This window comes from Vanessa tameamea, chromosome 27 (assembly GCF_037043105.1).
Source record: "Vanessa tameamea isolate UH-Manoa-2023 chromosome 27, ilVanTame1 primary haplotype, whole genome shotgun sequence".
NCBI lineage: Eukaryota > Metazoa > Arthropoda > Insecta > Lepidoptera > Nymphalidae > Vanessa > Vanessa tameamea.
Window position 1 is genome coordinate 6,211,242 of NC_087335.1, and position 17,848 is coordinate 6,229,089.

General features: G+C 30.8%; 1 protein-coding gene across 2 annotated transcripts in view; it reads right to left on the bottom strand.

The window, feature by feature from the left end:
- LOC113392123 (homeobox protein OTX1) overlaps nucleotides 1–17,848 on the bottom strand; it is a 56,087-nt gene that overhangs the window by 20,383 nt on the left and 17,856 nt on the right. For both annotated transcript variants that reach the window (XM_064219307.1, XM_026628406.2), the window contains exon 2: nucleotides 12,073–12,432. In XM_064219307.1, the coding sequence (XP_064075377.1) occupies nucleotides 12,073–12,319 (247 nt within the window). In that variant the 5' untranslated portion in view covers nucleotides 12,320–12,432. The remainder of the gene's footprint in view (nucleotides 1–12,072; nucleotides 12,433–17,848) is intronic.

Genomic DNA, 17,848 nt, shown 5'->3' on the forward strand with positions numbered 1-17,848 from the left:
ATAAGTTTCTGCGATTTCACAAAGGATGCGGTGAATATCTTAAATAATACTATTTATTTAGTGTGTTAATATTAAAAATAAGATTCATTGATGTTATCCAGAAGAATGTCAAAGACTTAAAATTAGATATTTAATAACTATTTTAGCAACAATGTACCTATTATTTTGAAAATCAGCTAACGATTTTAATTATTCTATATTAAAGACATAAGATCTCACTTTCATTTAATAATGCTGTGATGTCTATGGCCACTACATTTAGGAAATAAAAAAATACCTGATTAATGAGTTTAAAGGATGACTACACGAATTAAAAAAAAAATAATAATACGTGAAACTGAACTATTACAAGATTTATACGCACAATGTTTAACTTAAATCCAAGTGATCTATTCGGAACGAAAACCTGATGGATGTTATATAGGGTGTTCTATTCTTCATTATCATATCAATTATACAATTTTTAAAAACTTTAGTTTCAAACTCAGACATCCTAATAACGGGACACTTACTAAGATAATTTATAAATCTAAGCGTGTTACGGGTTAAGTGAAAATTCCCGTATGTTTATTAAGACACCCCATTTTCAAATCACGAGGGTAATATAAGCCCATTGCATAAACAAACTAAAACGTGGTTACTTTCACACACAGGGTGTAAACAGACAAACAGATTGTGTAAACTATACTATACTTACATATATATACATATATATATTGTATTCTATTTGATTATTTTAAGGGTATGTTATTTAATTTAAATTCAATTAATTCCAGCAACAAACTTTAGGGATTAGGATCATATCGCCGATTTACTTGAAACAATGATTGCCGAAATTGACATTGTTTTGCGTATTTTTAGACTCGCTCTCGAATATTTATAAATAAATAAATAAATATTGGACAACATCACATACATTACTCTGATCCCAATGTAAGTAGCTAAAGCTTGTGTTATGGAAAATCAGAAGTAACTACGGTACCACAAACACCCAGACCCAAGACAACATAGAAAAATAATGAACTTTTTCTATATCGACTCGGCCGGGAATCGAACCCGGGACCTCGGACTGGCGTACCCATGAAAAACGGTGTACACACACTTGACCACGGAGGTCGTCAACCTACATTACCTAGTATTACCTAGTTTACTCCACGTAAAACAAAAAAAAAGGTAGTCTGTGCGAGCTCATCTGGGTAGGTATCACTCGTCGTATATTCTACCGCTTAACAACAAACAACAATAAGAAATGTGTTAATGTTGTGTTCCTGTTTGAAGAGTGAATCAGCCAGTGTAACTCTAATTACAGGTACAAGGGACATAACATCTTAGTTTCTATGGTCAGTGGCACGATTTCTTATCTCTATCAGGAATGGCAAAGATTTCTTAAGGCATCTATATCTACGGTTAGAGGCGACAAAATTTCACCGGGTCATTAAAAAAAATGATTACAATTTGATGTGTTTAAATAAAAAAGGTTGTAAGTTCTTTGTTTGTATTTATAATCAAAATATCAATCGACAGTAATGTGCATATGCTAATTAATAAAGAGTTATTTTTTTTAAATATTGCCCGTGTCTCTTAAAAACTGACGGTTTCTGATGAAATCATTTAAGGTCATAGCTCGTAGGATGAAGATATAATCCGACCACGTTAAGGAGTATATTTACTTAAATAGAGTATGATCACGTACCATGACTCCCACAATCCTTGTCAAATAACCCTATAAACCAGTCAACAAATAATGATTGTCAATAAACGTACACGTCCGTATAGATTTCAAATGACTAAACGCCATTAATTTTCTCGCTCGGCGGAAAAAGGATGAGGATGCTGTTGATGGTGATAAATTTTACCCCATGTCCTATAAACAAACTAACAAAACCATTCACCAACCCGGAAAGAACAGCACAGATGAAAGAATCTCTACACCTTCTTGATAAGTGAGAAAAAAAATCCCAGCAGTGGGATATTTATACTGATTATTTAGGAAACAGCTCCCAGTCCAAGCGAAAGAAGATCACGATTCTAAGTTAATTAAGTTAACATATAAGTATTACGGCAACCGCCATCAAGTTACGTGCCTCCACGCAATCTAATTTTATCATAGTGGCAAATTCATTTCTTAAATGACATTTCCTTGATAACGCCCGACACTGACAAGAGCATTGCATTAAAATTTATAAAAAAAGCAAAACAAATATGGCCGCGCAAGATGGCGGCACGTCAAAGGGCGCCGCCGGTAGCGGCACTCTAGAGGAATTCATAAATGATAAATTTTATTATTATTTACGATGCGATGGAATTATACAGAGATGTTATTACGCGATAATTTTTGTTATTTTAAGTGTGTTATGTATTAATATTACTATTTTCGATAAGATCATCGATTTATCTATTTCTTGATCGTTAACTGTTTAGAAATAATTGATATTAGATATTAATTTATATTTATTTATAGATATTCAATCAATGACAAATATAGAGGCGTTGCTAATTGAATGGCCAAGGAACCTAAGTAAATTACTTGCTAGATCTTATTAGACCGATGCATTCGTTGTAACATTACGCATTTTAATATAATATAATAAATTGTAAATTATTAAAACTGATTATAATTAAATATTTTGCTATAAAGAGCATTAATATAACTCTTTGATAAGGTCCGTCAGTTTTGTAAGTTCCGTTTCTCCGGATCACCAAGAGCATTAAATAAAGTATTATTGTATTATTGTTACTATTGTATTTACTTTATGACACTACTTTAAATGTGCGATTGATTAAATATATTTCTTTTGTGCTTCAAAGTAGTAAGAAATTGTAATTGTTCTTAATTGACCATTACTCAGGTTGTCGTTCAGTGTTAGTAGTGGCGGTCTATCTATTTTGTTTTTTCTATATTTCACAGTAAATTTATTTACATATTTAGGCTGGCTACAGAAACATTATTTTAGTTTTGTATCAGCTAAATTGTAAGCTATGCCAACTATATTTGTTAAGTTTGCAATTTTGTAAATATATTGATAAAAATATAGATAATAATATTTTACATTGATAACATCTGATCCAGAAGATACAAACACCATTGAGTAATCGATAATCTATCATTTTGCTAAAATTTTTTAAATTATCATATCAAGGTAAAAAGTATTTGCAAGTTCGTAGTGTTTATCATATTATTATTATCAACTATTACAATTGTTTTGCATTATTTATCAAGGAATTCTCACTAAAACTATCATCAGCGCACTGTTTATTTAGTACTCCTTGATAAAAAAACGTATGGGAACACGGAATAGTTAACAATAATAACCCTATAATATACGTTAGGAAAATGCTGTAAATTTATAGCATTATGTTTAATGTGCCCGTCACTCATGTAAGTGTTGACAGACGTCGGAATTATAATCGGATTAATTGACTTTTGTGACAAATGAGTTATTGAGATATTTGACATTAGGGATTTTAAAATAAAACATCGGAAACGTTGCTGAATAATTTTTAAAGAGCTTATTCAGAAACATACATATTTTCATTTTAAAATTTATATTATGTAGTCATTTATGAATTGTAATATTTTGTATAAGATTTTATATAAATGCGTAAGAAGATTACAATCACATTTTTATTGTTGAAGAGATAAATCTAGAAATTATGATGTCGTTAGCAGTATAGCGATCAATCTACTATCAGTTCAATAAAAAAAATGATAGATTGTATTTTTTGTCTATCCTTAGAAACACAACGAATTTGCATTAGTTTGATTAGATTAAAATCTGTAATTTAAAACTTTTTATTAATGGTTTAATCATAAACAATATAATACATGGCAACACATTCATTGACAGACGATATTACGATGTTCTTTTAATTAATATCGTCGCACGTGACATTGGTGAAATAATCTGTACCTTTTTGGCACAAATAAAATCCACAAAAAAAAAAAAATTTAAAATTGGAACAAATAAAAAAAATGTATTATTTTATATATACAAATAAATGTCGCTGTCATAAAATAAAAAAAAATAAATAAAAAAAATTAAAACAATAATTAAAGAACTAATTTTCTTCCAATTTGTAAAGCTTTACATTTCATTATATGGTTAAAATAAATATACTGACACTTGCGAGGAAAATATTTTACGAAATAAGGTAAACAATTCGATGCATCAAAGGTGGTATTATCAGCTCGATACGTTCCTCATTATAACACCATAGTTAATTCAACGCGGCGCGTACGACAGTTGACCTCGATTTAACACGGTTGAAAGACCTTAGTTTAAAAAAAATGCTACCCATTACTTAGAGTTATCGGGTATAATTTTATAAACGACACGGAACGACGTCAAGAAAGCGAATATCTTCAATTGGTAGTCATTTTTAAAGGTATAATCTTTAGTATGTATTAGAAATGGCGAGGCATTTATTAAGCGCAATGTTTTGATAATATTTTTGCGGTTTTGTATTATAATATCATATTTGTTTTGGAAATTATGAGTGTTATTTCAAGGTTAAATTTTAGTCTTGAAACGTTGGTGCAAAAAATTATTTCTGTGACGCGTATTCGGTATGGCACGTGTTTTTTAAAATGTTGTATAAGGTTATAGGTCTCTATTGATATATTAGACAAAGGTATGAAAAAATGTGTCCTGTTGATTTTGATTTGATTCTTAAAATAAAATAGGCGTTTTTTTATTGTTTTGTGTTTTTATATACGAATAAGAATAGATTTAATTATAAGAACTTAAAGGTTATACGTAAAGATTGAGTTTAAATATATAATTCTAATCTCTATTTTACATCTTTTATAATTTGAGAACTTGATTTGTATTAATTCTATTATGACGTTTTCTTCGTGTCTGATATAGATATGCAATGAAGTAGATTTAGCCTATAACAAAGAGAATATGTTCGCTGTAAAGAAATAAAAACTAGTAATGAAAACAGTCTTTTACATAAACATACTTTAGAGACAAACTTATTTCTACTTTAGATCTGTCAAGCGAAGACCTAAATGTATACATCCAAATAAAATTAATCGATTTTTTTTTAATAAAAATACTTTAATCGATTTTATCATTTCTTTTACATTATTACACTACAATAAAGCGGTAGTAAGACATTTGCAGTAACCCATTAAACAATTAAATCTAAGTGGTACGACGGTGACTTGATAATCTGTCATTCGTGTGGAGTGGTAATGAATCAACGGTGATAGCGCACGAGCCTTGCGGAGCTTCCGAAATCAATAACCAAAGAATGCGACTTGTTTTATTTTAAACTTGTTCAGCCATTGCGTTCTATGTTTCGAAATAGTTTTATAACAATTCTATTGTAGTTACGATATGTATGTAGAATATTATTAGAAGTTACAATGTTTGTTATTATTGTATCTGTGTGAGTTTTTAATGATTTTTTTTTTAAATTTGTATTTGAATGTTTAATATTCAAAAATGGAACTTAATTGTAACCATATTTAATTTGGGCGTTTTGCGTTTCTCATAGTTTTGTCACTGTTTCTTTGACGCATGTTTGTTGAGTGTTTGTGTGTCTGTGTATATTTAGAGGAAAAATTATAATATCGCTTGTTTGTTCGTTTTTTTTTTCATACTTAATTTTAGTTGCATATTTTGTATTTTGAGACATTGTAACCAAGATTTTAGTCCTTCAATTATATTTTTAATAAGCAACAAATATTGGTCAATTTAACTCGAACTGTGTGAAGCTACTATTTTATACCAGATTTTTTTTTTATCTCAATCTATTTACTTATTTCTTTATACTAATATTATAAATTCGAAAGCAAGTTCTGTCTGTCTGTTGTTCTTTCACGGCTAAGCTGCTGAACCGAATTCGATGAAATTTGGTATGAAGCAAACTTGAACTCCGATGAAGAATATAGGATATATACTTTTTCATACCTAAAACCAACCGATTAAAGACGAGCGAATCCGCGGGCGACACTTGTAAATAATAAATTTCTCTTGATTTAATCTACAAAAAAAAATTAAGTCAAAAAAATCTTTATCTCTCTAAATTAAATGTAAAAGTATATCTTTATAAAAATAAATTTATTTTATAAATACAACATGAACATTTGATACTAGTCAAAGTACGTTGACCTAATCACCTGCCGAATGTATTTTGATCGATAACTCGGCCATCGTGTCATTGGTGTGAAGCCCACAACGTGACCTTCGTCGTTGAGCTTGCTTAACTTAATAAAGAAGCATATGTCTAATTTCCACGAAATTCTGCCACATGTGTATTCCACCAAACCGCATTGGAGCAGCGCGGTGGAATATGCTCCAAAACCTTTTCCTCATAGGGAGAGGAGGACTTAGCCCAGCAGTGGGAAATTTACAGGCTGTTAATGTAATTATTTGTTACAGCGCCAATGTCTATGGATGGTGACCACCATCAGGTTTATTTGCTCGTCTGTCTATCCAGTACATAAAAAAGGCGCGCATATAATATACAAACAAATTTGTATTTATAGTTATGTGTATGTTACGTTAAGACTCACGCACACTAAGACATCTTGTAAGCATACGTCACTAATGCAGTCCTCTATGCCGCCGGGCGCTCATGACTGAGCCGATCTTTAGTTCCAAATAATACATATGTTTTTGAATTGTTCTTATAATACAAAAAGTAGAATGTATAATTTAATTTTTGGTTAATTTTAAATATCTGTTAATTTTAGTGATCTTATAAAGGATGTTTTAGTGATCTTATTAATGTTTTATTGGCGAAGATTTATTGAAGATGCAATGAGACGCGTTGAAATCTTTCGTATAGACGAAATTATAAATAATTATTATTTTTGATATTTTCACATTGGGTATGGTTTCTTAATGTTTAAATTTGGTTTTAAGGTCTATCTAATACAGTTAATATAGACTATATATTTCGTTTAAACTTTTAAAACATAAAATTGTAATCACTATTTTCAAAGTAAAAAATATATAAAAATTAAAAAAATACGATACTTAAATCATAAATGCAACTGTTTATGATTTTTGAATTTTTATAGTTTGACAACCCTCATGCATTCATACTATTTTTACACATAATATACAAGATATAATGTAAATAAATATGTATGTGACAAATACCCTCGCAACTAAATCAAGTTCCCACTTTGTTTCCGACATGAACAAGAACTAAAAAAAAAAAAAAACAATTAATTATACCGTAGAAAGAATAAAAAGGGACCCGCCATAAAATGCTTAGGGATGCCAATAAAAACGAAATATACAATGAAAAAAGTGTATTTCGAAAAAAGAACGCCCAGCTGCCGGCGTTACGCGTCTAGTGGGCGAGAGGGAGAACACTACGTACTTTCGTGAGTGCGAAAGAGAGAGTGACACGGATTAAAACCTCGATGGCAGATTAATTTTAGACTCGCATTAAAATTGTATTGGGTTTTAAATCAAAAAGGTCGCGAGCCGTTAATTTTGTTTACAGATAGATTTGCAGAGCTCTGATGCTGCGGAACGTCGACCAGCATCACGCCCCCGACAACTTATTCAGTATTCTACGTTAAAAAAATATACTCTAGGAAATATTATAATGGCGAATGGTTATAACAATTCGGGCAATGCACAAAATTGATTCGATCGATGAATTATTTAATAGCTACGTAGTAGAATTTGAAAGCGAAAATATTTTCAAATAGTTTTCAGTATAATTAAACTTCCAAAGATAATTAATCCTATAAATAATTCATAAAATAAAATATAAAATTATTAGTGAGCTCCTGAGCACACTACCGGTAACTTGCAGTCTATTTTCATATTTTTTATGATATAGGTAGGCGGACGAGCAAATGGGTCACCTGATGGTAAGTGGTCAAAAAACCAACCCTTACATCACTAATCAGCAATGCGCCACCAACCTTGGAAACCAAGATGTTATGTTCCTTTTGCCTGTAGTTACACTGGTTCACTCACCCTTCAAACCGGAACACAACTATACTGGGTACCTCATACACTCATTAGATATACTACTGCTGTTTGGCGGTAGAATATCTGATGAGTGGGTGGTACCTACCCAGACGGGCTTGCACAAAGCCCTACCACCTTTCTGGCTTCGCTATAATGTTTTACGCGTTCTATCTATTTGTTTTATAAATGAACTGAAGAGTATTGGATGTGAAGGCAGAGAACTGGGAGGCTTCCAACAGTGGATTGTGTTTGGCTGATGATGTTTGCAGATGAAAAAACCGTTGGAATTAAGTTTGATTATCAAAAATAGAATTCTCCTAGAAGATGATTAACTCAAACTTTAATATGTTGTTGTATATTTTTAATACGATTTTGTTAGGTATAGCTATATTTTCATAATGACGTCACACTTTAAAATTATCAAAGGGTAAAAATGTCTCGTTTAATCCTAACAAAAAAATTACCTACCTGATGGTTTTTAACAAAAACTTTGAAATACGAAGGGTAATTATTCTTTTAAAGATTAACCGGGTACATTTTTTTAATATTTCATTTGAATAATCCTTATATACAATGTTGGTTTCATTGTTTATATGCGAAGAATGTTTATTTTTTGGCAATTTATATACGTAGGTATATGTATATAAAAGCTAAATACCACTCACTGATTAATCACGAAATCTCAGTAACTATAACACATACGAATTTTTAATTTATCAAATTTGGTTTTTACGAAACTAAGGGTTTAAAACGGAGGCTGGAAGTTTGTATGTGAGTACTATATTTTAGAAATAAGAGACTTGAAATTTGAGATATATGGTCTATAGATTGTGTTGAGGTGCACTAATAGTTTATCTTCAGAAATGAACCCTTTTGGGGTTAAAACAGGGGATGGTAGCTTGTAATATATAAATTCATTTGGAGGTTATGTATTGTAGAAGCCTGTCTAGGGACCACCTTCTCATCATATATTCTACCGTCGAGCATACTTAGTACTGTTGTGTTCTGGTTCGAAGGTGTGCGTCAGTGTACCTACAGGCACAAGGAACATATCTCAGCTCCCAAGGCCGGTGGCGTACTGGCGATGTAATATGTATCCGAATGTAAATTTGGTAAAATTGTTCTGTATATGTCGTACCGTTTTTGGTACATAAAGGACTCTAGGGCTACCTAACCTCTTGCCTCACAGGTAGACGAAGACGCGTGCGATAACTAGTTTTCTTCTATAGTAAATATTAAATAGAATAATTTGATAAGTATAACATTATATTATGTTTATTACGGTTAAGGACCTTTTTTTATTTATTAATTCAGGATTCAATCGTGTAAATATTTATAAATTAAAAACATTTTAAGATTTTATCGTATCGAGCGAGTAATTTTAATGTCATTTTAATGTATTTAATTGTGTGAATTCGCTTGTAAAGATAATAAATAATTACTAATACTGATAACATCATAAACTAAAAATAATCTTGGATTCCATTACTGTCAAAAAATACTTGTAAATGAAAAAAATACTATCTTAATCACGGGCTATGTTATAAAATCGTTGTTTTAATTACGTTATATTTTTTAAATAAATATTTCTATAGTTCAGTTTTTTTTAACAAATAGTGCGAGTATCCGAACGTAAATTCTGAGAGGGAAAATTAAGCAGACCTTTTTAGTAAAAAGTAAAAACCCCTTTTAAAATAATTGAGTTTCTGCTTCCTTTTAAGAAGGACTTAATTTTGAATTAAGTTAAAGAATGAAATGTTATTGCTATTAACAAAATGGTTTACAAATTTCTAAGAATATTGTTACTTACATAATTTTTACAAAAGACTAAAAAGGTAAAAAAGAAATAACATTTTTACATTTTAAGCTTTGAATTATTTATTCATTTAATATTTTAATGTCTGTGTAGTAGTAGTAGTCCTGTTTTCGAGCATTTCCAAATATATTCAAACGTCGTTCAAAGTTATTAAAACCCTGTACGAGTTTCCGAACACCCCATACCACTTGGGAAAAGTAATCCGACCTCTTCGGAGAAAAACTCCCTTTTGAATTTAGCATCATTCATTCACTGTCCCTTTCTTATGATGTACTTTCACCCATTTAGCCAAGGGGGGTTATTCTTTGTTACCACTAAGAATCTACTTTCCGACGTGACATTTATGTCATATGTTGGTACTATAAAAACTTATATCGGTCATAAAAATATATTCTTTTTCATGAACATGTTTTTAAAAATCAATATGGATTGTTGAATATGTAAATAATAACCTATTTTATATTTCTAATAAATAAAAAATAATAAAAGTTATTTGCATTTAAGAATAATGCTTAATATTTACGTTGCTACGACACCTATATAGTTCGTCTATTTTTATTGAGGCATGAGTATGTGATCAAACGTCCTAGTCAATTGTTACGATTTTATTTTATTTTCATTTAATCTAACCAAGATTAAAAATATGTAGTAAATAAGGCTCCAATTGATAAGTTAACAACAAACAAACAGTTAAAAATAGCTTTTAATATTTAACGTTATAAATTTATTTGAAACTCGTTATTTTTCGTTACTTTCAAAATAACTGTTATAATCTCAACGATTAATTTAACCGATACATTTAAAATGTTAGTTCTTGATAAATACTAATTACAGTATAAGATCAAAGGCATGCCGCTACATAATATGTAGGTCTTAACTTAATGCCTAGATCGATCAAGACATTAGACAGCCTTTGGAAAGCAATTGAATATTACCATTAAGTAGTTTAATTAAACGTATAATATAAATAATTACTCATAATTAGCGTCTGTTTGTATGTTTTAAGTCGATAAATAAGTAACTTTAAAATACGTTTTAATGTTTAATCTTTAAATGAATATAGCAGTTTATTAATAACCTACTGTATCGTATTTTTCATCCGATTAAGCTTGAAGCTTATTTTATAACAATAGATCAGGATCGAACTTGCGACTTTGACGTCGCTAGTTACCGTAGAGCTATTGGAGCTTCAATACATACTCCACGAGTAATTGTAAATTTATAAATGTTAAGTGGTAAAAACATACGTTGATTGTGTATATAGCGTGTTTAACAAACTGCTCGTATTTGACTTGAATACGGCTTGTTGAAATATCAGATATTATGTTATTAATTATAACAGATAACGAATTATTATGTGTGAACACCATTCATAAATTTGTTAATTTATAGAACAGGGTACATGACCGATATTCAAAATACTAAACTTGTAACTAATTAAAACAACTAACAAGCATTCTCCCACATTAAGGGGAGATACTTCACTGGCAACTCTGGGGGTGGGGATAAGCGGCTTAAGAGGGCGGGAGTGTTTTGATTATTTCGAAGGATGTCTTCTTGCTACGTAAATTATGCAACGCTGTTGTTACGAAGGGTACTATTTTATTTATAGAGTTTTATCACAATTCGTGTATATTATATCTTATATTGACATATAAATTCAACTATCAAATGCTATCCCAAGAAGTTTATTAGGAAAATATTTTATTTCTCGTTTTGATGTTGTTAAATTGATGTGAAGTTAAATTTGCCGTTTAAAATAAAATGAGTAAGTATTAAAACACAAATATTACCGGCTCAGGATTATTATTCAATCGAAACTCTTATTATGATCAGCTATGTTAAAATAAAAACTAAAACAAAACCTAAAATCTTAGCATTAGTTCTTTACAAGATCATATATTAATATTCATTAAATAATTAATTAAAACAATAGTAACGTTATAACGAAGTAATTTAAATTCCATTAAGAGACGTTGAAATAAATTAGAGAACCATATTTGACTCCGAAATTCACTTACTAAAGCGCTCTCAAACATCGCGGAAGACGATGTGAAATTAATTTAATTTGCTTTTAACTTTTTAGATCTATATAATTATATTGTAAAGATACTCTCCTGTATATACTATGTTAATTTAATAAAGATAAGCTTATACATACTATGGGTGGAAGTGTTTTGTTATTCTATTTATATATGTTTAAATGATTTACTTTTTAAAGTTCCTTTTTTCTTTATTAATAAGAATCCCGTTACTCTTTACTGTGTGTTATGTTACAAGAGTTTATTTTAAGAAAAAGTAACTTACCTTGGGGGAATCCAACCGCTTCTAAGCCATGATGCGTTAAACCGAAAGGGCCGAGACCACCCAGCGGGCCTGGCCCCATCCCCATGTGGTGGGCGCTTGAATGGTGAGCGTAAGGATTCTGAGCTAATGGCGACGGTTGTTTCAAGTAATGGAAGTAGTGGTGTAACGGCGTCGTCGAGTGATGGGCTTGGGGCGCCGTCGGCGTTGCTGTTGGCCCACTCGCTGACGAATTAGTTAACAGCGCCATCTTTTATCGTGAACTAGAAATCACCGGTTCGACCTCTTTCTTGTGTGGATTGACATGATTGAAAGTTTTAGACTCGCTCTTTTAACGATCGAAGGCTTGTCATATTCGATGTGCTGTAACAATAAAAAAAAAAATAATTATACATTGAAGAATAACTTATAATGATCACTTAATAAGTAAATGTAATACCATTATAAAAGTATGTGCAATAATGAAATGTAAAAAGGTAAAAAATATTCTGCAACATAAATAGAAATGTTTTGCAAATGGATATAACGAATGAATCTCATAATGGCTGTATCAATATCTCGTGAAAGCTACGTTAATCGATGACGAACGGTTTAATAACTCTCAATTGAATTCGTGCCGTATGCAATTATAAATAACGTCAGTCTAATTTTTTGTAGCAATCATAAAGTATTTTTACAATTATTTACAATTACCGTTTTACAATGGGAAATTTTCCGCGCTATTGCAACATTGCAATACAAAAGTCAAATGGAACGCCTTCCAAATTCGAATTCATTCGTCACGACCGTTTCAAAGATTCGGATCGCGAAATTGTATGTTTTTTTTTTCTTCAAATTTCTGCCGCGGAGGTACGTGTTTACAGACATTTTGTCACGTTTTTTTTTTTTTTGATGTTACCTGGGGTTCCTTTGCAAATTGAGGGCTATGATCACGCTTCTGACATCTTTGTGTAGTGAGTTGGGTATATCAATGTGATGACATGTGATATAAAAAATAAAGGATCAGAAATACGAAAATTGTACCTCTACTTATTGCATTATTAGATTTTTTTACTTTATAGTAAAGATCTTTATGTTGTCTATGGTACAGTTTAGGTATTGACATGATGAGGCTTGGTATTTTAAATTTAGAACATAAAGTAAAGGCTTTAAATAATGTTATAAGATACTAAGCACATATAAGGTATGATAGGTAAAAAATAATTGAAAAAAAAAACGTCACAAAAGCCTTTTGTTTAATCATCGTCACTTTCGTTTGTCCATAGATATTTGTTTCTCGGTAATTTTACTTTCCACCGTACTGTCAACAAAAGATTATTCTAAAACCGCAGATAAGCATCTATCCTTTATAAAGAAGCCTGTATTATGTTATATATATATATATATATTTATTTAATAATCGCCTTTAACACACAGCACTACGAGCCATAATAGCTTAAAAATCCTCGATTTTGCTTTCGCAATATCTGACCGAAAAGAAGCTAATTATACACAAAACTATCAAGAACATGGTAGACCGCCGTCTCTTTTCTTTCTTAAGACAACATTTGTTGTCTTGCTTTCTCCTCAGTTAGGTTCTTTTTAGGAGGATTTCTGCTTGAGTGAAAAAGTTTTTGGCGGTAAAACTCGAAAGGTGTTCAATTGTGTAACAATTGCTTTCAAATGTAAGCCTTACCGATGGTTGTGTAGTGTTTTCACGTCACTGATTTTTACAGCTAAAAATGAGCCGGTACGCTGAGTGCTTTATTGAAGTGTATTTTTTTTATTTTTAATACTTTCTATTCAGTAATATCGGGAATTTGATTGGTTAGTATGAATGACGTTGTTTTTTTTTTTAATTTTTAAATAACGTACACCGCGCAAGACTCGAAGTTCAATGCTTATTTAAATAAAGATAAATTAAATTTGTTCATTTTATTATCGTCTTTGACAAGAACATTTAATCACTTTTTATAAATTAAATGTAATTTCTATATTTAAATGGTGTTAGTTTTGGAATAAATGTTTCCTATGAAAATGATCGGTTTGAAGTCTATATCACTAATATCACAGATTGTTTTAATAAGAATAATTTTATAGAACTATTTAAGTATTTGTTACACGAATATTCTAGTTGGTTGTTAATTAGTCACAAGTTAGCGCTGCAAATATATTTTTTAATTACATAATCAAGTTTTTTTTTTTGGAAAATTCTGACAAGGAACAAACGTATTCATTTTGACAACCTAATATATTATTGTGTATTTTTATGTATAATTAATAATACGAATTGTTTAAAATTAATCAATCAAATTATACATCGTATCATATTTAATAGACAACCTATATAGTTTATCTTTATATTTTACAGCATTTTTACGAACGCACGAATTTTCTTTTATTAAATTTATTTACCTTAATTCTAATGGTAAGGATCGAAACTACTAAATAAAATAGAAACTATTGCTTCACTTCATGTAAGACATATTGAGATATAAAATATCAATGGACGAAAAGCCACACATTTAAACGAAATAAATTTGTACCTATCCAAACATACAAAGTATTTGCAACATCAAAACTTATGTAACTCGCAAATTTCATAGACAACAAAAAGAGCCGACATACTTTGTGGTCCCGACAAATGGTTACTTGGAATTTAAAAAAAAAAACTATTGTGCTCTTAATAGAGTGTTCCGATGCGAGAAATTTGTCACAATGCTGTCCCCACGGACAATTATCACGCCTGGAATTAGTTTTTGTCAAAATATATGGGTGTAGTGTCGGTTTTAGGGTAAATTTGTTAATAGTTAACCTCCCCTATGCGATGGAAAGTAATTAGATTATTATTATTTAAATCGTTACTTGCTATAACAGTGGGTACTCCATGTAAAGACATTGTCTTTCAAACAATAAGATACTTCTAATAATTTGGAAAACTTTTGATTAAGTAATAAATGTTAATTAGAATCTTACGCCATTAAAAAATATATAAGTATTATATGATATATAATTCAGTTAAAAATATACCTACCGAAAATTTAAATTTTCATTATAAACTTCTTTTATAGAAAAAAAGATTAAATATCATAAACAATCTCCCGCTCACTCGATTTGTCAGGGTGACAGTGACAAGCAGAGTTACCAACTGTGCAAACAGAATAATTACAAAGGGCGAAATGTTTGTTTTTCTACGCACAATACGACTGTGTTTGCCCGATATTATTTATGGCTTTTCATTGCTCTTTGACAAATAGATTTCGGTGATATTGACACCCGGGTGCGAGAGGGTGATGTATCAATTTTAGTTAAAGAAAAAAAAAAACTTGCCCAATATTTTACGATCTTATTTCTGTAATCTTAAACTAACTACCCAGCGTTAGGTCGTTTACATAATACTAATGCGTAATATTGCCTTGTCAATTTATTTCATTGAATTAGATTCAGTATTCGTATTAACCGACCAAATTAAATGTAATTATCGCGAGTTAAATTGATTAGAGATGATTTACGGTTATAACCGCGTAAAATTGATATTGTATACGTATATATCAGGTATATAGTATATGTGTATTTTACCATAGTATTGTTACTGCTACCCTTATCAGGGTCATACTATGAAGTTAATTTAACATTTAACTTCACCTAACCTAATGTAGGTACTAACATTGTGTCTAATCAAAGTTGTAGTTCTTAAATTTTCGTGTAACAAACAAACATACAGCTTTAAATTAAATATATAAACATAGACTAGTAGATTTTCTTTTTCGTTGCATTTGTATCAACTGTTAAGCTATTCTGTAACAAGAATCTCGAAACTCACAGCACCAACACGACACCAGCTCGAACTGTCAGACTGTGAAATACGACATTATCTACTATAATAAATTATAATATATATTTACAGGATACACGTATCAAAATGGAGTAAGTCATTTGTCTTGCCGATTCTTCTCGGTAGAATCTACATTCCGAACCGGTGGTAGCTTTACTTTAAATAGTTTGTTAAATGGCAATTCAAAAGTGCTTGTAAAAGCCTGCTTGAATAAAGTATATTTTGATTTGATTTGTCATTTGTCACACACGAAGTGAATTCTCACAGAATCGCAATGCTGCACAGAGATTATTTCGGCAATGTCACATGCGAATCAATATAATTAATACATTATGTATTAAACAGAAATAAATTAACAACGCTTGAGAATAGTTAAATGAAAATAAATAACATTTTACTTGGTGGGAGGGCTTTGCGCGTGCCCGTCTGGGTAGGTTAGGTTAGCCACCCACTCATCAGATATTCTAGCGCTAAACAGTACTTAGTATTGCTGTGTTCTAGTTAGGCTGAGTGAGCCAGTGTAGCTAGACACAAGGGTCATAACAAGGTTCTCAAGGTCGGTGGCGCATTGGTGATGAAAGGAATGGTTAATATTTCTTGTGACCTATACCATACAAAATGTTAATAAAAGATCAGAGTTAATTAAAAACAAAATTATATAAAAACGTTTATAATAGAAAGAGTCAGAAAGAAAGAGAAAGAAAGGTCGGCTGGAGGGCTTATATATATAATGGCTTTTCCTTACGTAACGATATCAGCCAGTTCAGTCTACTGTATGTAAGCCGCGTAAACAAAAACGTTCCAACAATTTTCGTTATATTATAATTATAGCAACAGTGTTAAATGATTTATATGTCAAGACAGAGAATAACTATGTCCGAGGTGGCACAGATTATGCCAACGTGACATTTGAAGAAAGCACGAAGGAGATCGATCGCTATCAATCGCTATTGTGATACGTAATACGAAACCAACGAATGTCATTTACAATTTTTTTTTAATCATTCTATTTTTAAAAATACGTAGCATTATTTGTTGATGTCTGAGTCCGTCTAGTATTTAGCTTTTTTTTAAGTATTAATATCTACTTTATACAGTTGTTTGTTGTGAAGTGTTCTTTACCGGTGTAATTCACTTGCATATAGAATACCTACATTCTATAGTTGGCAATGTATTTTTATTGATTATTTTGATAGACTTTTTTTTTCGTGGATTTTTGGCAAAGGGATATCTTAATTAAGTTTATTTAGCACTGCCTTTTTTTATTGGAAACTATTACGCAACTGAAATATGAACTGTATTATCTGTTTAGTGCAAACATAAAACAAAAAACACTGGATACATTTTGAGCTTAAAATCTTGAGATTACTTAACACCAATGTTTTAACTAATTACAATAACGTGAAATGTAGATACCTATAATAATCGAATAAAAAAAAAACAGCGAAGTCACGAGCACTAGTTAAATCTACACGAAACCAGTTAAAACTGGATTTTAACGTTAATAATTTTTATAGTATCAAGGTATATGTTATATATTCAATTACGAACAAGTCAGCATCCCGGCACGCCCTCTGACCGCATCTGTAGTCTATTTGCTAACATCTCGTTAGTTATACCCGAGGGACGCAACGGTGTGCCGCAAGTTACAAACGAACTATTATTATTGAATCTCTTTCTTTCTCCCCTGTGCAATTATTATTCCCGTATGATGGTGGGTTCTGCCTTCCTAGTATTTTGCGTCCACTTCGCTCTATTTGAAGTATCGTTTTCATTAAATGTATTCCGTTCAAGACAGATAATATTGAGATACTAAATGTAATCCGCCAGCTTTCAGCGTTCAGTGGGGGCCCTGAGCACATAGATATGGACATTTTATGATATATTAAGCGTTCCTCATATGATTTTGAGAACTATTATGTCCTTTGTTACACTGGTTCACTTATCCCTTGAACCAATCTCTTT